At 43.5% G+C, this 26,519-nt stretch overlaps 1 protein-coding gene across 5 annotated transcripts in view; it reads right to left on the bottom strand.

The window, feature by feature from the left end:
* LOC115149138 (roundabout homolog 2) overlaps window positions 1–26,519 on the bottom strand; it is a 232,842-nt gene that overhangs the window by 124,857 nt on the left and 81,466 nt on the right. For all 5 annotated transcript variants that reach the window (XM_029691691.1, XM_029691689.1, XM_029691690.1 and 2 more), the window contains exon 2: window positions 25,914–26,240. In XM_029691691.1, coding sequence (XP_029547551.1) covers window positions 25,914–26,240 — 327 coding nt within the window. The remainder of the gene's footprint in view (window positions 1–25,913; window positions 26,241–26,519) is intronic.

The following is a 26,519-nucleotide window of genomic DNA, read 5'->3' on the forward strand; positions in this document are numbered from 1 at the left end:
GTTAAAATAAGTGTTCATTCAGTATTGTTGTAATTGTCATTATTACAAATATATATATATATATATATATATATATAAAAAAATCGGCCGATTAATCGGTATCAGCTTTTCTTTGGTCCTCCGATAATCGGTATTGGTGTCGGCGTTGAAAAATCATAATCGGGCAACCTCTAATATATACTGAGATCATGTGACAGATCATGTGACACTTAAATTGCACACAGGTGGACTTTGTATAACATATTATTTGACTTCTGAAGGTAATTGGTTGCACCAGATCGTATTTAGGAGCTTCATTGCAAAGGATTAATACATACGCACGCACCACTTTTCCGTTTTTTATTTTTTAGAATTTTTTAAACAAGTTATTTTTTTCATTTCACTTCACCAATTTGGACTATTTTGTGTATGTCCATTACATGAAATCCAAATATAATCCACTTAAATTACAGGTTGTAATGCAACAAAATAAGAAAACGCCAAGGGGATGAATACTTTTGCAAAGCACTGGCATTAAGGGCATTATGTCATAAAAGGACATATTTGTTTGTGATGGTCTTACATGGATCCTGAAAGTCTCTGTCCAGTTTGACATTGTGTTTTCATGACATTGTAAATAAATAAATACAATAAAAATGATATGATATATATATATATATATATACTGTACCAGTCAAAAGTTTGGACACACCTACTCATTCAAAGGTTTTTCTTTATTTTTACTATTTTCTACATTGTAGAATAATAGTGAAGACATCAACCTTTTGAAATAACACATAATAAATGTAACCAAAAAAGTGTTAAACAAATCAAAATATGTTTTATATTTAAGATCCTTCAAAGTAGCCACCCTTTGCCTCGATGACAGCTTTGCAAACTCTTGGCATTCTATCAACCAGCTTCATAAGGTAGTCACCTGGAATGCATTCCAATTAACAGGTGTGCATTTGGATTTTATGCCAATCAGTTTAGTTGTGACAAGGTAGGGGTGGTATACATAATATAGCCCTATTTGGGAAAATACCAAGTCCATATTATGGCAATAACAGCTCAAATAAGCAAAGAGAAACGATAGTCCATCATGACTTTAAGGCATGAAGGTGAGTCAATCCAGAAAATTTCAAGAACATTAAAAGTTTCTTCAAATGCAGTCGCAAAAACCATCAAGCGCTATGATGAAACTGGCTCTCATGAGGATCGCCAAAGGAAAGGAAGAGGCAGAGTTACCTCTGCTGCAGAGTATAAGTTCAAGTAATCTACTGTTCAAAGGAGACTGCATGAATCCGGTCTTCATGGTTGAAATTACTGCAAAGAAACCACTACTATAGGACACCAATAGGAAGAAGAGACTTGCTTGGGCAACAATCAATGGACATTAGACAGGTGGAAATCTGTCCTTTGGTCTGATGAGTCCAAATGTGAGATTTTTGGTTCCAACCGCCATGTCTTTGTGAGATATAGAGTAGGTGAACGGATGATCTCCGGCTTTGCATGGTTCCCACCGTGAAGCATGGAGGAGAAGGTGTGATGGTGTGGGGGTGTTTTGCTGGTGATACTGTCAGTGATGTATTTAGCATTCAAGGCACACTTAACAGCATGGCTACCACATCATTCTGTAGTGACATGCCATCCCATCTGGTTTGCGCTTAGTGGGACTATCATTTGTTTTTCTACAGGACAATGACCCAACACAGCTCCAGGCTGTGTACGGGATTTTAGACCAAGAAGGAGAGTGATGGAGTGCTGCATCAGATGACCTGGCCTCCACAATCACCCGACCTCAAGCCAATTGAGATAGTTGGGGATGAGTTGGACCACAGCGTGAAGGAAAAGCAGCCAAAAAGTGCTCGGCATATGTGGGAACTCCTTCAAGACTGTTGGAAAAGCATTTCAGGTGAAGCTGGATGATAGAATGCCAAGAGAGTGCAAAGCTGTCATCAAGGCAAAGGGTGGCTACTTGAAGAATCTACAATATAAAATATATTTCGTTTAACACTTTTTTGGTTACTACATTATTCCATATGTGTTATTAAATAGTTAAATCGTTTTTATTCTACAATGTAGAAAATAGTACAAAATAAAGATAAACCCTTGAATGAGTAGGTGTGCCGAAACTTTTGACTGGTACTGTATATATATATATACTGCTCAAAAAATAAAGGGAACACTTAAACAACACATCCTAGATCTGAATGAAAGAAATAATCTTATTAAATACTTTTTTCATTACATAGTTGAATGTCCTGACAACAAAATCACACAAAAATAATCAATGGAAATCCAATTTATCAACCCATGGAGGTCTGGATTTGGAGTCACACTCAAAATTAAAGTGGAAAACCACACTACAGGCTGATCCAACTTTGATGTAATGTCCTTAAAACAAGTCAAAATGAGGCTCAGTAGTGTGTGTGGCCTCCATGTGCCTGTATGACCTCCCTACAACGCCTGGGCATGCTCCTGATGAGATGGCAGATGGTCTTCTGAGGGATCTCCTCCCAGACCTGGACTAAAGCATCCGCCAACTCCTGGACAGTCTGTGGTGCAACGTGGCGTTGGTGGATGGAGCGAGACATGATGTCCCAGATGTGCTCAATTGGATTCAGGTCTGGGGAACGGGCGGGCCAGTCCATAGCATCAATGCCTTCCTCTTGCAGGAACTGCTGACACACTCCAGCCACATGAGGTCTAGCATTGTCTTGCATTAGGAGGAACCCAGGGCCAACCGCACCAGCATATGGTCTCACAAGGGGTCTGAGGATCTCATCTCGGTACCTAATGGCAGTCAGGCTACCTCTGGCGAGCACATGGAGGGCTGTGCGGCTCCCCAAAGAAATGCCACCCCACACCATGACTGACCCACCGCCAAACCGGTCATGCTGGAGGATGTTGCAGGCAGCAGAACGTTCCCCACGGCGTCTCCAGACTCTGTCACGTCTGTCACATGTGCTCAGTGTGAACCTGCTTTCATCTGTGAAGAGCACAGGGCGCCAGTGGCGAATTTGCAAATCTTGGTGTTCTCTGGCAAATGCCAAACGTCCTGCACGGTGTTGGGCTATAAGCACAACCCTCACCTGTGGACGTTGGGCCCTCATACCACCCTCATGGAGTCTGTTTCTGACTGTTTGAGCAGACACATGCACATTTGTGGCCTGCTGGAGGTCATTTTGCAGGGCTCTGGCAGTGCTTCTCCTGCTCCTCCTTGCACAAAGGCGGAGGTAGCGGTCCTGCTGCTGGGTTGTTGCCCTCCTACGGCCTCTTCCACGTCTCCTGATGTACTGGCCTGTCTCCTGGTAGCGCCTCCATGCTCTGGACACTACGCTGACAGACACAGCAAACCTTCTTGCCACAGCTCGCATTGATGTGCCATCCTGGATGAGCTGCACTACCTGAGCCACGTGTGTGGGTTGTAGACTCCGTCTCATGCTACCACTAGAGTGAGAGCGCCGCCAGCATTCAAAAGTGACCAAAACATCAGCCAGGAAGCATAGGAACTGAGAAGTGGTCTGTGGTCCCCACCTGCAGAACCACTCCTTTATTGGGGATGTCTTGCTAATTGCCTATAATTTCCACCTGTTGTCTATTCCATTTGCACAACAGCATGTGACATTTATTGTCAATCAGTGTTGCTTCCTAAGTGGACAGTTTGATTTCACAGAAGTGAGATTGACTTGGAGTTACATTGTGTTGTTTAAGTGTTCCCTTTATTTTTTTGAGCAGTGTATATAGTTTTTAAATATTGTAATGGTTTCGATAATAATTCCCATTTTTCCCCACTATGGTAGTGCCCATGAGTGCTGCTCTTATTATACAAGACAGTGCATCAATCTAGTCCTTTGCTGGATGCTTTTTTCCACCCTTCATTGTCACTTATTGGGAAGACAATTGTCTGTACACTTTTCTTCCCACTCCCTCCCTCATGCCATGTCTCTTCCTGCATTGACGTCTTATTGTTTAACTGAACCTCCAAAGTATCTCATCCATCATAAAGTCATTCAATAAATTACACTGTATCTTGATGGGCCCTTTAGTCTTCACCTTAATTACAACTGTAATGCTGCAACCATTACAGACCACAGACCACTCACACACTGCTCTCAGGGGCCATATAAACACAGATTGAAACACAAAGACACACACATGCACACTCACACAGACAAACACAAATGCATACACTCAAGTGCGCACACAAACACACAGACATAGAAACACACACACACAAATGTAAAAGTATACATACAGCACCAGTCAAAAGTTTGAACACACCTACTCATTCAAGGGTTTATATTTATTTGTATTATTTTCTACATTGTAGAATAATAGTGAAGACATCAACACTATGAAATAACACATATGGAATCATGTAGTAAACAAAAAAATGTTAAACAAATCCAAATATATATTTTATAATTGAGATTCTTCAAAATAGCCACCCTTTGCCTTGATGACAGCTTTGCACACTCTTGGCATTCTATCAACCAGTTTCACCAGGTGAAGCATACTACTAAAGTACAGTAATAGTATGCTTCGCCTGGTTGATCACCCTTGAGATGTTTCTACAACTTGATTGGAGTCCATAATGTCAATTGATTGGACATGATTTGGAAAGGCACAAACCTGTCTATATACTGTAAGGTCCAACAGTTGACAGTGCATGTCAGAGCAAAAACCAAGCCCTGAGGTCAAAGGAATTGTCCATAGAGCTCCGAGACAGGATTGTGTCGAGGCACAGATCTGGGGAAGGGTACCAAAACATTTCTGCAGCATTGAAAGGCCGCAAGAACACAGTCGCTTCCATCATTCTTAAATGGAAGAAGTTTGGATCCACCAAGACTCTTCCTAGAGCTGGCTGCCCGGCCAAACTGAGCAATCAGGGGAGAAGGGCCTTGGTCAGGGAGGTGACCAAGAACCCGATGGTCACTCTGACAGAGCTCTAGAGTTCCTCTATGGAGATGGGAGAAACTTCCAGAAAGACATCTATCTCTGCAGCACTCCACCAATCAGGCCTTTATTGTAGAGTGGCCAGATGGAAGCCACTCCTCAGTAAAAGGGACATGACAGCCCGCTTGGAGCTTGCCAAAAGGCACCTAAAGGACTCTCGAACCATGAGAAACAACATTCTCTGGTCTGATGAAACCAAGATTGAACTCCTTGAACTGAATGGCTAGCGTTGCGTCTGGAGGAAACCAGGCACCATCCCTACGCTTAACCACGGTGGTGGCAGCAGCTGTGGGGATGTTTTTCAGCAGCAGGGACTGGGAGACTAGTCAAGATCACGGGAAAGATGAACGGAGCAAAGTACAGAGAGATCCTTGATGAAAACCTGCTCCAGAGCACTCAGGACCTCAGACTGGGACGGGTTCCAACAGGACAACAACTCTTTATTTTATTTTATTTTTTTATTTCACCTTTATTTAACCAGGTAGGCCAGTTGAGAACAAGTTCTCATTTACAACAGCGACCTGGCCAAGATAAAGCAAAGCAGTGCGACAAAAACAACAACACAGAGTTACACATGGGATAAACAAAAGTACAGTGAATAACAATAGAAAAATCTATATACAGTGTGTGCAAATGGAGTAAGGAGGAATAAATAGGCCATAGTAGCGAAGTAATTACAATTTAGCAAATTAACACTGGAGTGATAGATGTGCAGATGATGATGTGCAAGTAGAAATACTGGTGTGCAAAAGAGCAAAAAAAGTTAATAAAAACAATATGGGGATGAGGTACGTAGTTGGATGGGTTATTTACAGATGGGCTGTGTACAGCTGCAGCGATCTGTGAGCTGCTCAGATAGCTGATGCTTAAAGTTAGTGAGGGTGATATAAGTCTCCAACTTCAGCAATTTTTGACATTTGTTCCAGTCGTTGGCAGCTGAGAACTGAAAGGAAAGGCGGCCAAAGGAGGTGTTGGCTTTGGGGATGAACAGTGAGATATACCTGCTGGAGCGCATGCTACGGGTGGGTGTTGTGATGGTGACCAGTGAGCTGAGACAAGGCAGAGCTTTACATAGCAAAGACTTATAGATGACCTGGAGCCAGTGGGTCTAGCGACGAATATGTAGCGAGGGCCAGCCGACGAGAGCATACAGGTCGCAGTGGTGGGTGATATATGGGGTGTTGGTGACAAAACGGATGGCACTGTGATAGACTGCACCCTGTTTGCTGAGTAGAGTTTTGGAGGCTATTTTGTAAATGACTTCGCCGAAGTCGAGGAGCCGTAGGATAGTCAGTTTTATGTTTGGCAGCGTGAGTGAAGGAGGCTTTGTTGCGAAATAGGAAGCCGATTCTAGATTTAATTTTAGATTGGAGATGCTTAATATGAGTCTGGAAGGAGAGTTTACAGTCTAGCCAGACACCTAGGAATTTGTAGTTGTCAGAATCGTCCAGAGTAGTGATGTTAGTCGGGCGGGCGGGTGCCGGCAGCGATCGGTTGAAGAGCATGCATTTAGTTTTACTTGCGTTTAAGAGCAGTTGGAGGCCACGGAAGGAGTGTTGTATGGCATTGAAGCTTGTTTGGAGGTTTGCTAACACAGTGTCCAAAGAAGGGCCAGATGTATACAGAATGGTGTCGTCTGCGTAGAGGTGGATCAAGGAATCACCCGCAGCAAGAACGACATCATTGATATATACAGAGAGATTGCCAGAGGTCCGGACAACAGGCACTCCGATTTGACACACTGAACTATATCTGAGAAGTAGTTGGTGAACCAGGCAAGGCAGTCATTTCAGAAACCAAGGCTGTTGAGTCTGCCGATAAGAATACGATGATTGACAGAGTCAAAAGCCTTGGCCAGGTTGATTAAGATGCCGGTTATGATATCGTTTAGTACCTTGAGTGTGACTGAGGTGCACCCGTGACCAGCTCGGAAACCGGATTGCACAGCGGAGAAGGTACGGTGGGATTCAAAATGGTCAGTGATCTGTTTGTTAACTTGGCTTTCGAAGATTTTGGAAAGGCAGGGAAGGATGGATATAGGTCTGTAACAGTTTGGGTCTAGAGTATCTCCCCCTTTGAAGAGGGAGATGATCATGGCAGCTTTCCAATATTTAGGAATCTCGGACGATACGAAAGAGAGGTTGAACAGACTAGTAATAGTGGTTGCAACAATGGCGGCGGAACATTTTTGAGATTGTCTATCCCAGCTGATTTGTATGGGTCCAGGTTTTGCAGCTCTTTCAGAACATCTGCTATCTGGATTTGGGTGAAGGAGAAGCTGGGGGGGCTTGGGCAAGTAGCTGCAGGGGTTGCGGAGCTGTTGGCCGGGTTGGGGTAGCCAGGAGGAAAGCATGGCCAGCCGTAGAGAAATGCTTATTGAAATTCTCGATTACCGTGGATTTATCGGTGATGACAGTGTTTCCTAGCCTCAGTGCAGTGGGCAGCTGGGAGGAGGTGCTCTTACTCTCCATGGACTTTACAGTGTCCCAGAACCTATTGGAGTTAGAGTAGCAGGATGCAAATTTCTGTTTGAAAAAGCTAGCCTTAGCTTTCCTAACTGACTGTGTGTATTGGTTCCTGACTTCCCTGAAAAGTTGCATATCGTGGGGACTATTCGATGCTAGTGCAGTACGCCACAGGATGTTTTTGTTCTGGTCGAGGGCAGTCAGGTCTGGAGTGAACCAAGACCCAAGCACACAGCCAAGACAATACAGGAGTGGCTTCGTGACAAGTCTCTGAATGTCCTTGAGTGGCCCAGCCATAGCCCGGACTTGAACACGATTGAACATCTCTGGAGAGACCTGAAAATAGCTGTGCAGAGATGCTCCCCATCCAACCTGAAGGGAGCTTGAGAGGGTCTGCAGAGAAGAATGGGAGAAACTCCCCAAATACAGGTGTGCCAAGCTTGTAGCATCATACCCACGAAGACTCTAGGCTGTAATTGCTGCCAAAGGTGCTTCAACAAAGTACTGAGTAAAGTGTCTGAATACTTATGTAAATGTCATATTTAATTTTTTAAAAGTTGCTTTGTCATTATGGGGTATTGTTTGTAGATTGATAAGGGGAAAAATCTAATTAATCATTTTTGGAATAAGGCTGTAACGTAACAAAATGTGGAAAAAGTCAAGGGGACTGAATACTTCTGAATGCACCGTGTATATAATCACAAGGAGAAAACATATTAATGTGAAGACACAAATACACACATGGACAAAACAGCTGTACAGTACATAACAGAGTGCATAAACAGTTCTACATGTGTTTGTGGTTGTGCATAGTGTCACAATAGAGGACCATGTCTTTGATTAACTAATCACCAGTCTGGACTAAGACCAAATAGAAACTATTAACCCCAGCTATTAACTTGGCCTCTTTGCAAAGCCTTTAATTTCCCTGTGGACCAGAGCCGGGGGCCAAGGGCCCTGTTGAATCGGCTCAATACAGCCCAGGTGGGCAAGTCACCTATTAAATCCATACAAACTCATTTAAGCCTTTAATGAAGCTCTGATTGACTTTGCAGGCCAACACATGTCTGACTCTCAGGCTCTACAAACACACCAATTCAGCAAGAGGTGGCCTATATGATCAGCACTACCACCCTGTCTCCTCACCTGGTTTGAATACCGGTACCTTGTCTCCTCTTCGGATGCCTATAGTTGCTTGATTAAAGATATCCTGTTCTCTCTGTAATATGATTCTGTTTTCACCTAGATACATGTAATGTCACTAGCTAACTGAATAATACATACTACTAAGTAATAGAGATAGAAGAGGGACTACAGTCATAGTCTGCCCTGGGTTAGTCACCCAACTGGAGTGCTCTTTTATATTACAGACCAAGGGTTACAGTGACGGCAACACTGCTTTACTGCAGGACTCACAGAGGGAGAGTGGCATAGGGATGCTCCTCTAAGAAAGTTATTGAAGTGATATATGGCTGAGGCACTAAGGCAGCGGTGTGGTCAGCCTCACGTCATTAAACAGGCCTTCTCAGAGAACGCAGTCACAATTTGCGCCGAACAGCAGCTACAGAATGCTCGGCTATGAAAAGCCAATTGATATTTACTCCTGAGGTACTGTCCTGTTGCACCCTCTACAACCACTGTGATTATTATTTGACCCTGCTGGTCATCTATGAACATTTATACATCTTGAAGAACAATCTGGGCTTAATGGCCATGTACTCTTACAATCTCCACCCGGTACAGCCAGAAGAGGACTGGCCCCACCTCAGAAACAGGTTCCTCTCTAGGTTTCTTCCTAGGTTCTTGCCTTTCTAGGGAGTTTTTCCTAGCCACCGTGCTTCTACATCTGCATTGCTTGCTGTTCGGGTTTCTGTATAGCACTTTGTGACATCTGCTGATGTAAAAAGGGCTTAATAAATACATGTGATTAATTGATTAACACCATGCTCATGTCACTAACTGATATACTGTATCCTACATTTTCTGTGAAGTGAGAGGGTGGGGTGATGGAGAAAGGTTCACATTCTCACAGGGTAGAAATACTTTAAGACAGGAGAGGAAAGGGAAACAGGGACTAAATATATAGCTTCCTTTTCTTCATAGTCTTTTTTTGCTTATTTCCTTTTATGTAGATGATGAACTACCACTGACCCTTATTCCAAATCATAGAGCGGGTGATTTATAGTGTAAACTACAGCCCAGCTAGTGATGTTAAAGGAGTGGACAAAGACAATACACAACACAACACGACAAGTTAGCATGCTAGTTCACACCAGACGCAGCCAGCCTTATGCTAACCAACTGTAAGAAAGTGCAGCAGAGCTGATAAAGGGGTTTGCACGGTCCAACTAACACCAGATGCTAAGCTTTAGCCAACTTACTTGAACAAGTAATGCACATCTAAGGAGTTAGCATGGTCCAGTTAGCACCAGATGCTAGCCCCTTAGCTCATTCTCTCTGGCCAAGATAAATATGGAGAAATTAGTTCCAGCAACATGCCCTAGCCACCTCTGCCTCTGTTCCACCGAACAAGTACACCCACACAGAACACACACTCTTACAATCACTTACACAGATTAAAGCTTGATTGTTGCTTTACAGATATTCTAATCTCAATGTGTTGACTGTACAGAATAGAGCCTACCCATCCCATTGACACTAATTCGTCATTTACATTTTTGTCATAAAGCAGATACTCTTAAGTATGAAACACATCGAGAATCTCACTGCCGACAGATACTTATCAACAACTTGCCTTTGAGCCAATCAGAGAGCAGTAGGACTCCAAGTGGCGCAGCAGTCTAAGGCACTGCATCTCATTGCAAGAACTGTCACTACAATACCTGGTTCAAATCCAGGCTGCATCACATCTGGCTGTGATTGGGAGTCCAATAGGGTGGTGTACAATTGGACCAGGGTAGGCCGACATTGTAAATAAGAATTTGATCTTCACTGACTTCCCTAGTTAAAAAAAAATACATCCATCCATGAATGAGCCAGTCACACTTCATATGGGATGGTAGCTAGCTAGGTGTACAGAGGCAATGCACACAACACTAAACACTTCCTCCAAGCTAACCACTCTAGTTAGTATTGACATAATAATTAAATCAAAGTGGATTAGCTAGTTTAAAGGAAACATCTGCTGAGTTAGTACAGTGTCCTAAGCTAGCTATGTTGTGCTAGCTAGCAAATATGCTAACAGCAGTATGGCTGGTGGCATACTGCTAAAATTTCAAGAACTTTGAGAGTTTCTTCGTGCAGTTTCAAAAACCATCAAGTGCTATGATGAAACTGGCTCTCATGACGACCACCACAGGAAAGGAATACCCAGAGTTACCTCTGCTGCTGAGGATAAGATCATTGGCGTTACCAGCCTCAGAAATTGCAGCCCAAATAAATGCTTCACATAGTTCAAGTAACAGACACAACATCAACTGTTCAGAGGAGACTGGGTGAATCAGGCCTTCATGGTCGAATTGCTGCAAAGAAACCACTACTAAAGGACACCAATGAGAAGAAGAGACTTGCTTGGGCCAAGAAACACGAGCAATGGACATTAGACCGGTGTAAATCTATCCTTTGGTTGGATGAGTCCATCCAACCATGTGAGATTTTTGGTTCCAACCACCGTGTCTTTGTGAGACTAGGTGAACAGATTATCGCCACATGTGTGGTTCCCACTGTGAAGCATGGAGGAGGTGCCATGGTGTGAGGGTGCTTTAGTGGTGACACTGTCTGTAATTTATTTACAGTTCAATGCCCACTTAACAGCATGGCTACCACAGCATTCTGCAGCGATACGCCATCCCATCTGGTTTGCGCTTAGTGGGACTATCATTTGTTTTTCAACAGGACAATTACCCAACACACCTCCAGGCTGTGTAAGGGCTATTTGACCAAGAAGGAGAGTGATGGAGTGTTGCATCAGATTACCTGGCCTCAACAATCACCCGACCAACCCAATTAAGATGGTTTGGGATGAGTTGGACTGAAAAGTGAAGGAAAAGCAGCCAACAAGTGCTCAGCATATGTGGGAACTCCTTCAAGACTGTTGGAAAAGCATTCCAGGTGAATCTGGTTGAGAGAATGCCAAGAGTGTGCAAAGCTGTCATCAAGGCAAAGGGTGGCTACTTTTAACACTTTTTTTGGTTACTATTAGTTTTTATGTCTTCACTATTATTATGTAGAAAATAATCAAAATAAAGAAAAACCCTTGAATGAGTAGGTGTATCCAAACTTTTAACTGGTACTGTATTTTTCTGACTGTTAACGGGGGACCTTCAGACGAGTCTTGTGAGGCCTGTGGGCACCCTAGAGCAAAACATGTACATGTACATGTTCGTGACAGTTTCACCTTTACACAAAGGGGTCATATTAGTGTGTAGCAAAAACTGTTCAGACGCTACAAACAGATGTTGGCAGATCAGCTGTACCGACTTCAGACGAGTCCCAAGAAGATTGTGTGGGTCGTAGAAAAACGTAGAACACCATCCTGTTCGCGAGAGTCCCATCTTTCCATAGAGGGGTCATACTACTTTGTAGGCCAAACTGTTCGGATGCTACAAACGGTTATGTGAGAAGACCAATTTTCAGGATGTCTCATTGTCTGACACCTTTCTCTAGTTCTGTCACCTTTCTCCAGATATCTCTACCTTAAACTGACAGATTTTTATGGGTATTTTTGTATTATGCTAATTCATTTTCAGCGGGGGCGCGGACATCGGGAGGGTTAATCAGCTTCTTGATAGGCCACACCCGTCAGGTGGATGGATAATCTTGGCAAAAGATGAATGCTCACTAACAGAGATGTAAACAAATGTGTGCACATCATTTGAGAGGAATAAGCTTTTTGTGCTTATGGAACACTGGAATCTTTTATTTCAGATCATGAAACATGGGACCAACACTTTACATGTTGCATTTATATTTTTAGTATATCTAAAAAAGGATACATTTTTAAATCTTTCACTACTTAATTTTTTAAATGAAATTTCCTGGGGAGGATGGTCCCCTGTTGGGGATAGGGGGCAGTATTGAGAATTTTGAAAAAAATATGTGCCCATTTTTAACTGCCTCCTACACCAACTCAGAAGCTAGAATATGCATATTATTGTTCAGGTTTGGATAGAAAACACTCTGAATTTTCTAAAACTGTTTGAATGGTGTCTGTAAGTATAACAGAACTCATATGGCAGTCAAAACCCTGAGACAAATTCTGACAGGAAGTGGATACCTGATGTGTTGAATTACCTTTAAGCCTATGCCATTGAAACACACAGGGGCTTATTAATCGTTGAGCACTTCCTATGGCTTCCACTAGATGTCACCAGTCTTTACAAAGTTGTTTGAGTCTTCTACTGTGAGAACTGAACGAACAAGAGCCTTGGAACGGTGGTGGCCGACAAGACTCTTGCGTGCGAGTTCATGTTGGGTACTCTCGTTCCAAACGTTTTAAAAGAGAATGCAATCGTCCGCTTTGAATATTATTCATGTTCTGGTTGAAAAAGGCACTAATGATTTATGCTATACAACGTTTGACATGTTTGAACGAAAGTAAATATTTTTTCTCCCCTCTTTCATGAAGAGAAGTCCGGCGGGCTTAGATCATGTGCAAACAACACAGAGCTTTTTGGACATAAATTATGAGCTTTTTCGAACAAAACTACATTCGTTATGGACCTGGGATTCCTGGAAGTGACATCTGATGAAGAGAATCAAAGGTAATGGATTATTTACATAGTATTTTCGATTTTAGATCTCTCCAACATGGCGGTTAGTCTGTATCGCAAAGCGTATTTTTCTGGGCGCAGTGCTCAGATTATTGCAAAGTGTGATTTCCCAGTAAGGTTCTTTTTAAATCTGGCAATCCGGTTGCGTTCAAGAGATGTAAATCTATAATTCTTTGAATGACAATATAATATTTTACCAATGTTTTCGAATAGTAATTATTTAATTTGTTGTGCTAATTTGACTGGCGGTATTGGAGGGAAAAGATTTCCTCAACATCAACGCCATAGTAAAACGCTGTTTTTGGATATACATATGAACTTGATAGAACTAAAAATGCATGTATTGTCTAACATAATGTCCTAGGAGTGTCATCTGATGGAGATTGTCAAAGGTTAGTGCATAATTTTAGCTGGTTTTCTGCTTTTGGTGACGCGTGTCTTTGCATTGACAAAACATTACACACAGCTATTTTCAATGTACTCTCCTAACATAATCTAACTTTATGCTTTCGCCGTAAAGCCTTTTTGAAATCGGACAACGTGGTTAGATTAAGGAGATGTTTATCTTTCAAAGGGTGTAAGATAGTTGTATGTTTGAGAAATTTGAATTATGACATTTAATTGTTTTCAAATTTGGCGCTCTTGATATTTCACCTGTTGTTGATAGGGTGTACCAGGGGTGGGACGCTTGCGTCCCACATAGCCCATAGAGGTTTAAACTAGAGTTCCACCATCTCCTACTCACACACCTCTTCCTCTCTCAGGAGCTTTATGCTAAGTAAACTTACTCTTATGCATCGCTATCTTTTCTTTTTTACTGTGCTGGAGATGTTGCTTCTCATGTGAAAGATATAGTACACCATAATGAAAAGAAGATACACTATACACTTCATATCTTAAGATACCTAAACTCACTTCTTTCTAGTCTAGTATACTGTGCTAAGACCCGCCCATCACTGGTTTTATACCCTAGCTCTTTAGTGGGAAGCCCACACAATGACAACATTGCCATGGACGAATAGGTCCCCTGACATTTGAAACTGTCAGAAAGTGCATGGTGGCCCGGCCAAGTTCACTCACCTATGATCTCGTTTCTCAACACAGGCTTGACAATTGGGAGGTGGAGGAGGATTAGTACATGAAAGGGGTGTCTGTTGACTGTCTGCAGCCTTTCTCCACGCTCAAGCCACCCTGTCCCCACACCTTCTCAGGACACTCAGGGAGGCATGGCATGGGGCTGGGAAGGCTGGAAGGCAGCAGGTTGGGAGCTGTCAGTGTGAGAAAGCGGGACCGATGATTAATGAGAGCTGGCTGGGTGCCAAATACCAATTCATACATTCCACTCAGCAGCTTTACCACGGTCTAACCACAATCATAATCTCACAATGGCTCTTACCACAAATGTGTTGAATAATTATTGAACAAACCACTAACTCAGCACCATCTCACCACAATCTAATACAGCACTACATGATCAGTGACTTCAAACACCTCGATGTCTGCCATATCAACCACATCCTCACTGACCACTAAGTCCACACACACCATCACAAAATGCAATACTGTACATTGTGTGCAAGCCAAAACATCTGACTACTCCAGGCGTTTATCCTAACCGTCTGTTTGTCTGTCTGTCTGGCTATCTGTCTGGGACGATGAGGACTTATTGACTGACAATTGTCTGTCTGGCTGGCTACTCTTCTAAAAGCCAGAGGAGTGTACAGACAGAGAGGGGAGGGGGTGAGTGGGTGGGGGGGTCTGTTTGTGAATTATTTATACCAATCAACACCCTCACATTCCCCCCCAGCTCCCCCACCACACCTCACCCCTCCTCTCGCAACACATCATCATTAATGTGATTCTGTCAGTCATTATAGCTACTCCTAACCCCATCAGCAGCCAGTCATTCCCATTAAAGCCGTCTGCAGGGGGTCGGGGGGGTCAGAGGGGCGTTTGTGGGTGCTATAATGCTTTAACTGAAATAGCGTTCAGCTGCAGTGTTGGAGCGGTCAGTGGGGCGGCTGGGAGGTGGGAGGACGGCTGGCTGGGTGTTGCTGACATTGACAGCAAGTGATGATTGTTATTAAAATAATCCCTGGCTATGCTGACAAAACAGCAGAAGCCTGCCGACACTGTGCCGGCACTGTGTAACAGTGTCAGAAACACACTTTGTCACAGTGACAGAAACACACTGTGTGCTCTTCAGACCTGATCCACCTGCCCTCGAAGGCACAATGTTACTAAAGCTGTTTCTCAGGCATCCCAGGAATTAACACTTCATCGTAATACTGCTCTTTAGTCAACTACTCAAAAAGTCTAAATAAAATGTCATCTATATCTACATTAACTAACAATTTTATGCGTGAGAGCCCCCAAAAAGATTGCTTAGAGACAGCCATTGAGTGGGAGACATCTCCTCATTAGTCTGTTTCACACCCAAAGACAACATTCCCACTCAGCACCTGCTATCATTTCCTGTGTTAAGACATGGAGGCAGTCGTCATCGAGATAACTATCTGATTAGCATCTCAATTTGAGCTTTCTCACTATGGGCAAGTCAGGAAGGTATCTGTGTGGATTTTTTTTTTACCAGAACGTAGGCTAACATTGAGGTCTAATGGGACTAATGTATCTGCATTTTTTAAAGAGGGTGGGGTTAAGGTCAGGGCTAAGGTTCAGGGGCTTGAAACGGGGTGTCAAAAACAATATCAGAACTAGAGCCATAATTTTGAAAAGGCCAGGCCAAGGTGAAGTCTCCTGCTTTTGCTGTCTCTAGCACAGTTAGATGAAATCCCATAGCTATCCTGTTATCTTACCACACACTAACCCAGCATGATTTAAAATACACTATATAATCATATGTCACTATATCACTATATCACTATATATGTGGACACCTGCTCGTCGAACATCTTTAAAAAATTATGGGCATTAATATGGAGTTGGTGCTATAACAGCCTCCACTCTTCTGGGAAGGCTTTCTACTAGATGTTGGAACATTGCTGCAGGGATTTGCTTACATTCAGCCACAACAGTATTAGTGAGGTTGGGCAATGATGTTGGGCAATTAGCCCTGGCTTGCAGTCGGCGTCCAATTCATTCCAAAGAAGTTCGATGGGGTTGAGGTCAGGGCTCTGTGCAGTTCTTCCACACTGATCTCAACAAAACATTTCTGTATGGACCTCGCTTTGTGCACAGGGGGCATTGTCATGCTCAAACAGGAAAGGGCCTTTCCAAAACTGTTGCCACAAAGTTGGAAGCACAGAATCGTCTAGAATGTCATTATATGCTGTAGCGTTTAAGATTTCCCTTCACTGGAACTAAGGGGCCTAGCCCAAACCATGAAAAACAGCCCCAGACCATTGTTTCTCCTCCACCAAACTTTATAGATTGGCACTATGCAGTCGGGCAGGTAGCGTTCTCCTGGCACCCGACAAACCCAGATTTGTACTGCCAGATTGTACTGCCAGATGGTGAAGCGTGATTCATCACTCCAGAGAACGTGTTTCCACTGCTCCAGAGTCCAATGGCGGCGAGCTTTACACCACTCCAGCCGACACTTAGCATTGCGCATGGTGATCTTAGGCTTGTGTACAGCTGCTCGGCCATGGAAATCCATTTCATGTTGCTCCTGAAAAACATTTATTTTGCTGACGTTGCTTCCAGATGCAGTTTGGAACTCGGGAAGTGAGTGTTGCAACCGAGGACAGACAATTTTTACCCTCTATGCGCTTCAGCACTCAGCGGTCCCATTCTGTGAGCTTGTGTGGCCTACTACTTCACAGCTGAGCTGTTGTTGCTCCTAGATATTTCCACTTCACAATAACAGCACATACAGTTGACCGGGGCAGCTCTAGCAGGACATAAATTTGACAAACTGACTTGTTGGAAAGGTGGCATCCTATGACAGTGCCACATTGAAAGTCACTGAGTTCTTCAATAAGCCCATTCTACTGCCAATGTTTGTCTATGGAGATTGCATGGCTGTCTGCTCAATTTTATACACATACTTTTGTATATATAGCGTATGTACCATTTAGAGATGTATTTAAACTGCAACATGTAATTGTTTTCATATCTCATCCTCCCATGCATCCCATTAAAAAAAAAAGCAATACAAGCCAGCACATCTCCCTCCTACTCACACACTCTCCCTCCCACCACACACTCTCACACTCACAGCTGTCTAGCTGGAGAACTGATGTGTGTGTCTCAGATATCCTGCGGCTCTTCACCCATAATCCTTTCCCAGGACAGCAGGGCAGTATTGATTACAAACCAGGCAGAGGAAATAGCAGGAGGAGGAGGAGAAGAGTACAGAGGGATAAAGGATAGAAGCGGAAAACTGAGCAAATTCATATTTATTAGGATCCCCATGTGATAGGGGAAAAGATTTAGGAAGGAGAAAGCGGGGAGAGATGGGATGCACAAAGACACACAGAGTTTTAGGTTTTGTCTTCATCCAGCAGCTGTTGGGTTTGAGTAAGAGGGGTGTCCTCCCGGGTCCTCCTTCAGTCTCACATGGGCTGGCTCGCGCCAAACACAAATCCACCAGTGTAAAGATCAGGTGTCATAACCATACCAACCATACCAACAATGCCTCATCACTGACCCCAGGGCACTGACAGACAGCAAGGCAGATGTCTGAGGACAGATTTAAGGCATGAAAAAAGGGAGGGACCCCCCCCCCCCCAAATGACTGCAATACCACCATTAACCACAGGTGGCACTGTGGCAACAGCACTTATCCTATCTTATCTGTTCTGCTTTCTTCAAGGGCAGGCAGGTGATGTGTTACTGCAGGTAAGCTCTCAAGCCTCTTGTATTCTATTCTCCGGATCTCTTTATGTTGAGATGTTGTCCATCATGTTGCAGGTAGGCCTACTGTAGATAATAATGATTGTTACAGAGAGTGAGCTGGTGAAGTGTATTGTAGTCATTGTAGTGGACCCTACTGGTTGAAGTGTAGTCATTGTAGTGGACCCCACTGGGTGAAGTGTAGTCATTGTAGACCCCACTGGGTGAAGTGTAGTCATTGTAGTGTACCCTACTGGGTGAAGTGTAGTGTAGTCATTGTAGTGGACCCTACTGGGTGAAGTGTAGTGTAGTTATTGTAGTGGAACCACTGGGTGAAGTGTAGTCATTGTAGAGGACCCTACTGGGTGAAGTGTAGTCATTGTAGTGGACCCCACTGGGTGAAGTGTAGTCATTGTAGTGTACCCTACTCCTCTCACCCCAGGGAGGAAAGTGTATACCACGTCATCAGGTCATACTTCCCCGTAAGACCCCTACTTAAAAACACACTGCAAACCACCAGTGTAGTATGGGAACGAATGTGGATATTTATGTAGCTACAGTATGTGTTTAGCCCATTTACATTCACAGACCATTCACATTTTGTGCATTGTTTCTCAGTTGTCTGTTATGAGTGTGCAGAATGTATGTGCAGTGGCAAGGAACCAGTTCAATTTAGCACATATTGGAGATGTGAATATTCAACCCACCCCCCCATCCAATACCTTTTAAGAAAGTTGAAGCTCATTTACTAAAAGCTAAAATGACCCCAGCCATTTTGACATTGGCTGCTGTAGGTTCATTCACCTCAGTCAATCTACAAACACATAGCCTATTAGCTATAATTAGCCGCTACACATTAACTTACATTAACTCAGCACCGGGATTAAAAACTATAATTTAATACATACAAAGGGATCTGTTAGAAGAAAAAATATTTTATTAACAAAAGGTAAACAAAAAAGTGTGCTTTACAGATTTCTTTTGTGTGCAGTTTTACAGCTAATTTCCTGCAAACCTACTAATTTTGCCATGACTTATGCCATTTTAATATGATATCAGAGTGAGAGTGACTAACAAAATCATTGGGGGCCCCCTGGAAGTTAGGGCCCCTGGGCATGTGCCCTGCATTCCCAGTCGATAATTTGGCCATGATTGCTACAAATTTACTGTAGATGAGTGATTTGGAGGCCACAGGATGAGGCCAGACTTTTTGGGGGGGATTTTATAGTAAAGACATAACTTAACTGTAAAAATGTATGAACTTTTAATGTGCCATGAACACAACCAGTCATGATGTTTCCATCTGATTGTCAAACAAATCACAGCAAAAATTAGGTTACCTTCAATCGTTCATCCAAATTAATTCCAGCATCCGAACAGCGTACTGTGCACCCGCCAATGTTCCTTCAATCGCAAGTGGCTGAAACTATCTCACCGGAGAAAGTGTCAGAGCGAGTGAAACAGTGCCCTTCTGTTTTACTATATGCAGCCCATGTATCTGATGCTGTCTGGCAGCATCAGATATAGTACATGGGCTACACATACATGTCCTCTGCCTCTGCAACGATTATCAGCAGCAAAGAAATGCGTATTGTATCCCCTTAGAGCAGGGCTCTCCAACCCTGTTCCTGGACAGCTATCATCCTGTAGCTTCTCACTCCAACCCTAATCTAGCGCACTTGATTCTAATAATTAGCTTGATGATAAGCTGAATCAGGTTAGTTACAACTGAGTTTGCAGTGAAAACCTACAGGGGGGGGAGCTCTCCAGGAACAGGGTTAGAGAGCCCTGCCCATGAGTCTAAGGGCCCGAGGCTGGCCTCGTCCAAAACCAGGCTTCCTTAATACGGGTAAGCCTGGGGAAGTTCATGGCAGAAAAATAGCTAAATAGGGGTGGAGACCTGGTGTAAATTAGTGACGCCTCACTATACGTCAAACCAATAAAATGCCTTGCTTTTGCGGAGCTCCAATAGTGCTGACTAGATTAGTGTCATAGGTGCAACAGTGCATGATGATTATTTTTACAGTCTATGGTGAGGATGGCTGGGAAATTGCTGATTAAAACCCCATGAAAATACAGTATGTTGATCTATGTTGATTTTGTGTGTAGAGCACACTTCTGACAAAACATTATTTTAAATTCCTCCAGGTTTTGCGCCATTTTCTGCTATGTTGCAAACTAGCATACAGAATAATTCTCTGTAAAATGTGTCCTTCCTGGTTTGAAAACAGTGATGAACAGAACACATAGCACCAATGGGCATGTGGGAGGAAGGGTTCTTGAAATGTAACATCCAATCAAATTCTTGACACTGGGAGCCAGCGGACCATTCAAACCGTTTTTGCAATACTAAATTCTCCAGACCTCCAAGGGAGGCGTGACAGTGACGTGATTTTGAAGGTATGGTAACTACGAGACTACTACTAAGCTAACATATGGAATTGTTTTAAGATGGTCATACCAAGGATAATTAAGTGATTTGACTTTGAATTTTAGGACCCCTGTAGGTATAAAAAATATATAGAAAAAAACATTTTGAATAAACATTGAATTTGGCTGTACTGCTATTAGCCCATATACATGCATTGAATAACAAATGAATACATGGAAAAACAGATAGTCAAACATTTTATCAAAAGGAAGCATGTTTTGAGATACATTAGAAAGCTCTGAAGGTAACCCCTTACCAAGTTACTTTCAGATGATCTATATAGTACATTTCAAACATGAATGCAATGCGCTTCACAGGAAAAATATAATAAAAACAATGCAAATAAAAACAGAAATATTTACTACAAAACAAACATAACAAACAAAACAATAACAATAAAAACAGAAAGACCAAAAAAGCACCCTAAGCAAAAGCAAAGCTAAAAATGTGTGTTTTACGATATATGTCCACAGTTTAAATATGTACACAGTTTCGGCCCCCCTTAGGTTCTCTGGTAGGCTAATCCAGAGACAGGCGGCATAATAACTAAAAGCTGCCTCTCCATGCCTCTTGGTCCTAGGCTTTGGGATAGTTAAAAGGCCAGTGTGCTAGAGGACATGAGGGACCTACTGGGTACATAACTCAAAAGCATGTCTGATATGTATTGGGGTGCAAAATCGTAGATAGATTTAAAAAACAATAGAATAATCTTAAAATGTATTCTAAAACTCACAGGCAGCCAGTGCAGAGACTTCAAAACCAGTGTGCACACAGGCAGCACTGGCTGCTTGTGTGCTCTCCGTCTGATCTTGTTCAGTATCCGTGCTGCAGCATTCTGTATGTTTTGCAGACCAGACAGGAGAGCATTACAGTAGTCAAGCCTGCTTGTAATAAAAGCATGGATAAGTCTCTCTGTATCAGCCTGAGATAGAAACGGCCGCACCTTGGCAATGTTCCTCAGTTGGTAAAAAGCTATTTTGGTCACATTCCTGTTCATACACTCAATAAAATCTGTAGCAACTTCAGAAGTAAGATAATGTTTTTTAATAATCCGTTCAGTATTACCCTGTGCTATGAGCAACAAGGTAGTAAAAATACACTGTGGTGATCAGATAAAGCAGTGTCAACAATAGAGGATACATCAATAGAAAGCCCTGGTAATAACCAGGTTGAGAGTATGGCCGCGGTTATGGGTGAACCCGGTAACATGTTGGATAAAGTCCATCGGGCTAAAAAGATTTATAAATTCAATGGCCTTGGAGGCAGTCTCTTTGTCAAAATGAATATTAAAATCGACCAACACAATGATTTTATCATAGTTCTCAAGGACAATAGACAATAGTTGAGAGAAATAAGTAAAGAAAGCGGGGCTGTGCTTTGGTGACCTATACAGGGTTATAGCCAGCACTGGTGGCTGACTTAAACAGTATAGCAAAAGACCCAAAGTTGCCAAATGAAATGTCCTTACAGCTGAGAGTATTAGTAAAAATAGAGGTTGTCCCCCCAACCTTTTTAATTTTGGGGGGAAGAGGCTTCAATAAGAGCGGCACTACAGTCTGAAGACAGCCAATGCTTTAAACGTGCAATCAACGTTGCCCTCACTAATGAGGTCATTCACAAGAAAGGTTTTACTAGTGATTGCTCTAACATTTAAAAGCAACACATTTAATGAGTGTGGGCCACACCTGGGCATCTGCATCATGGTAACCAATGGAATAACAACCAATTATGAATGCTACAACAACGTTTTCTAACAGTCTCCAATCTATCAGAATGGTAGGATATGACAGTTTGTTTAAACTCAGTAGAAGGCGGAGTTAGAGGAAGATAAATTAGGCTACTCACAATAATCATAGTGCCATTCGTCGTAGAGCAAATTAGAGAACATCATCATGAGTCTCATCTTATCCATAGAGGGTCATATTAATGTGAAGGCCAAACCGTTCAGATGCTAAAGACATTTTCGTGAGAAGACCGATTTTCGAGATGGCTCATGGTCTGACAAACACCGCTGTAGCTCTGCCACCTTCCATCGTAGATGTGAAAGGCCGACATATGTGGATGCAGTGGATTTAAACGCAGCCCAGCTCATGAGGCCCCTTGGTGATGTGAGGCCTGAGACAATTGCTTCTTCTGCATAATGGTAAGGCTGCCAGTGACTAACTACACTAAAATTGACCAATGTATTTTTTTCTCTGACATGGGCTTATTGAGTGACTGTCAATGAGTGATATATAACAAGAGAAAAACTGCTGATGCACAACTATGTTTCGAAATTGCAACTTGTGTTTTCTACTATTCTAACTCTCAACAGTAAGTGGAGACCCCAAATGAGTTCCTAAAAATATATATACTGCTCAAAAAAATAAAGGGAACACTTAAACAACACAATGTAACTCCAAGTCAATCACACTTCTGTGAAATCAAACTGTCCACTTAGGAAGCAACACTGATTGACAATAAATTTCACATGCTGTTGTGCAAATGGAATAGACAACAGGTGGAAATTATAGGCAATTAGCAAGACACCCCCAATAAAGGAGTGGTTCTGCAGGTGGTAACCACAGACCACTTCTCAGTTCCTATGCTTCCTGGCTGATGTTTTGGTCACTTTTGAATGCTGGCGGTGCTTTCACTCTAGTGGTAGCATGAGACGGAGTCTACAACCCACACAAGTGGCTCAGGTAGTGCAGCTCATCCAGGATGGCACATCAATGTGAGCTGTGGCAAGAAGGTTTGCTGTGTCTGTCAGCGTAGTGTCCAGAGCATGGAGGCGCTACCAGGAGACAGGCCAGTACATCAGGAGATGTGGAAGAGGCCGTAGGAGGGCAACAACCCAGCAGCAGGACCGCTACCTCCGCCTTTGTGCAAGGAGGAGCAGGAGGAGCACTGCCAGAGCCCTGCAAAATGACCTCCAGCAGGCCACAAATGTGCATGTGTCTGCTCAAATGGTCAGAAACAGACTCCATGAGGGTGGTATGAGGGCCCGACGTCCACAGGTGGGGGTTGTGCTTACAGCCCAACACAGTGCAGGACGTTTGGCATTTGCCAGAGAACACCAAGATTGGCAAATTCGCCACTGGCGCCCTGTGCTCTTCACAGATGAAAGCAGGTTCACACTGAGCACATGTGACAGACGTGACAGTCTGGAGACGCCATGGAGAACGTTCTGCTGCCTGCAACATCCTCCAGCATGACCGGTTTGGCGGTGGGTCAGTCATGGTGTGGGGTGGCATTTCTTTGGGGGGCCGCACAGCCCTCCATGTGCTCGCCAGAGGTAGCCTGACTGCCATTAGGTACCGAGATGAGATCCTCAGACCCCTTGTGAGACCATATGCTGGTGCGGTTGGCCCTGGGTTCCTCCTAATGCAAGACAATGCTAGACCTCATGTGGCTGGAGTGTGTCAGCAGTTCCTGCAAGAGGAAGGCATTGATGCTATATACTGGCCCGCCCGTTCCCCAGACCTGAATCCAATTGAGCACATCTGGGACATCATGTCTCGCTCCATCCACCAACGCCACGTTGCACCACAGACTGTCCAGGAGTTGGCGGATGCTTTAGTCCAGGTCTGGGAGGAGATCCCTCAGGGGACCATCCGCCACCTCATCAGGAGCATGCCCAGGCGTTGTAGGGAGGTCATACAGGCACGTGGAGGCACGTGGAGGCCACACACACTACAGTGCCTCATGTTGACTTGTTTTAAGGACATCACATCAAAGTTGGAAAGTGGAATTTCTTTCCTTCTTAATGAGTTTGAGCCGATCAGTTGTGTGGTGACAAGGTAGGGGTGGTATACAGCAGACAGCCGCCCTAGCCCTAAGTCCATATTATGGCATGAACAGCTCAAATAAGCAAAGAGAAATAATAGTCCATCATTACTTGAAGACATGAAGATCAGTCAATTCAAAAGATTTTAAGAACTTTGAAAGTTTCTTCAAGTGCAGTCGCAAAAACCATCAAACGCCATGATGAAACTGGCTCTCATGAGGATCGGCACAGGAAAGGAAGACCCAGAGTTACCTCTAATGCAGAAGATAAGTTCATTAGAGTTACAAGCCTCAGAAATCAGCAATTAACTGCACCTCAGATTGCACCTCAGAGAGTTCAAGTAACAGACACATCTCAACATCAACTGTTCAGAGGAGACTGTATGAATCAAGCCTTCATGGTTGAATTGCTGCAAAGAACTACTAAAGGACACCAAAAGAAGAACAGACTTGTTTGGGCCAAGAAACATGAGCAATGGACATTAGACCAGTGGAAATATGTCCTTTGTCTGATGAGTCAAAATTGAGATTTTTGGTTCCACCGCCGTGTCTTTGTCAGACGCTGAGTAGGTGAACGGATGATCTCCGCATGTGTGGTGAAGCATGGAGGAGGAGGTGTGGGGGTGATTTGCTGGTGACACTGTCTGTGATTTATTAAGAATTCAAGGCACACTTACCAGCATTGCTACTACAGCATTCTGCAGCAATATGCCATCCTGTCTGGTTTGCGCTTAGTGGGATTCTCATTTGTTTTTCAACAGGACAATGACCCAAGACACCTACAGGCTATGTAAGGGCTAATTTACCAAGAAAGAGAGTGATGGAGTGCTGCATCAGATGACCTGGCCTCCACAATCACCTGACCTCAACCCAATTGAGATGGTTTGGGATGAGTTGGACCGCAGAGTGAAGGAAAAACAGCCAACAAGTGCTCAGAATATGTGGGAACTCCTTCAAGACTGCTGGAAAAGCATTCCAGACTACCTCATGAAGCTGGTTGAGAGAATGCCAGGCTGTAATCAAGGCAAAGGGTGGGTACTTTGGGTTACTACATAATTCCATATGAGTTATTCACTAGTTTTGATGTCTTCACTATTATTCTACAATGTAGAAAATAGTCAAAATAAAGAGTACGTGTGTCCAAACTTTTGACTGGTACTATATATATATGTTTGCATTAATTTTAAAAATTAGGTCCAGACCTCTGTGTCCTAATTTGTAGCTATAGTCCTGCCCTACCCACACACAGTCGCATTTAAGTAAAAAAGAAATGTAACACCTAATTTAACGTCAAGCCCTCCCATCCCAGAGGCCACATTAACTTCCCAGTGAGGGGCAGAGAGTGCACGACGTCAAACACAAATCAAAGAACAATCTAGAGACTTCATCCATTTTTCATGATTTTTTTCATTTAGCCTCTTAGGACCCCAGTAATGGCAATCAATAGATCAAGCTGCTGTCACACCGTTAAGACCTATAGGGACCACTATATAGGTCTATACACACACACACACAAAATGCCTTTATTCAACACAATAGTATTCTCTGCAATTATTCTCTATAATTATACTTCTTCATAACTAGAATTTATGACTGCAATATTACCATCCACAAAATATGTGCTACTACTATCCTTTTAATGGTCATATCATCGAGTTTACAATAACAGCATCATTAAAACACATACACATAGGCAACACAGCTCGTCCAATGGGGCACTCTATCTTTCCAATTTCATGGCACTCATCCATAACATAAAGAATTGTGGGTGGGACTTACATGCTACTTCTAATGATGCGTTTCTGCTCACTGCCTCCCCCAGGTAGTTACGGGCCACACACACGTAGCTGCCGTCGTCTGGCTTGCTGCGTCGGCCGTGGACGATGCGTAGGAAGAAGAGGGAGCCGCTGGGCAGCAGCATGCGGTGGGAACGGGGGTTGTCCCGGTCTGTCTCCACCCGCTCCCCATCCTTGTACCACTCCACCGTGGGGGCGGGACGCCCCTCCGCCTTGCAGTTGAGGGTGGCCGGCTCCCCCTTGGACACAATGAGGTCAGAAGGGTGCTCCACGATCCGAGGAGGGGAGTCATCCTGACGCAGACGAGATCCTGGGAGGAGAAGATTGGAGAAATGTTTAGCTGCACATATGCCAACATAAGATATGTTCAGTAATACCAACTGACAATATCGGTAAGTCTGGATTGATGTGTAAAATATACAGGGAGAAAGTCTGAGAGAAAGCCTATATATGACTGCCAGGCCCTGACAGGCACCACACACACCATGGCACCACACAAAAATGAGCCGCAATATCCACACTGACAGACAGAAGCCAGAGAGTTATTATGGCTAATTAGCTTTTTCATTTACACATTCCGTCAAGTGCT

Source organism: Salmo trutta, chromosome 15 (genome assembly GCF_901001165.1).
Source record: "Salmo trutta chromosome 15, fSalTru1.1, whole genome shotgun sequence".
NCBI lineage: Eukaryota > Metazoa > Chordata > Actinopteri > Salmoniformes > Salmonidae > Salmo > Salmo trutta.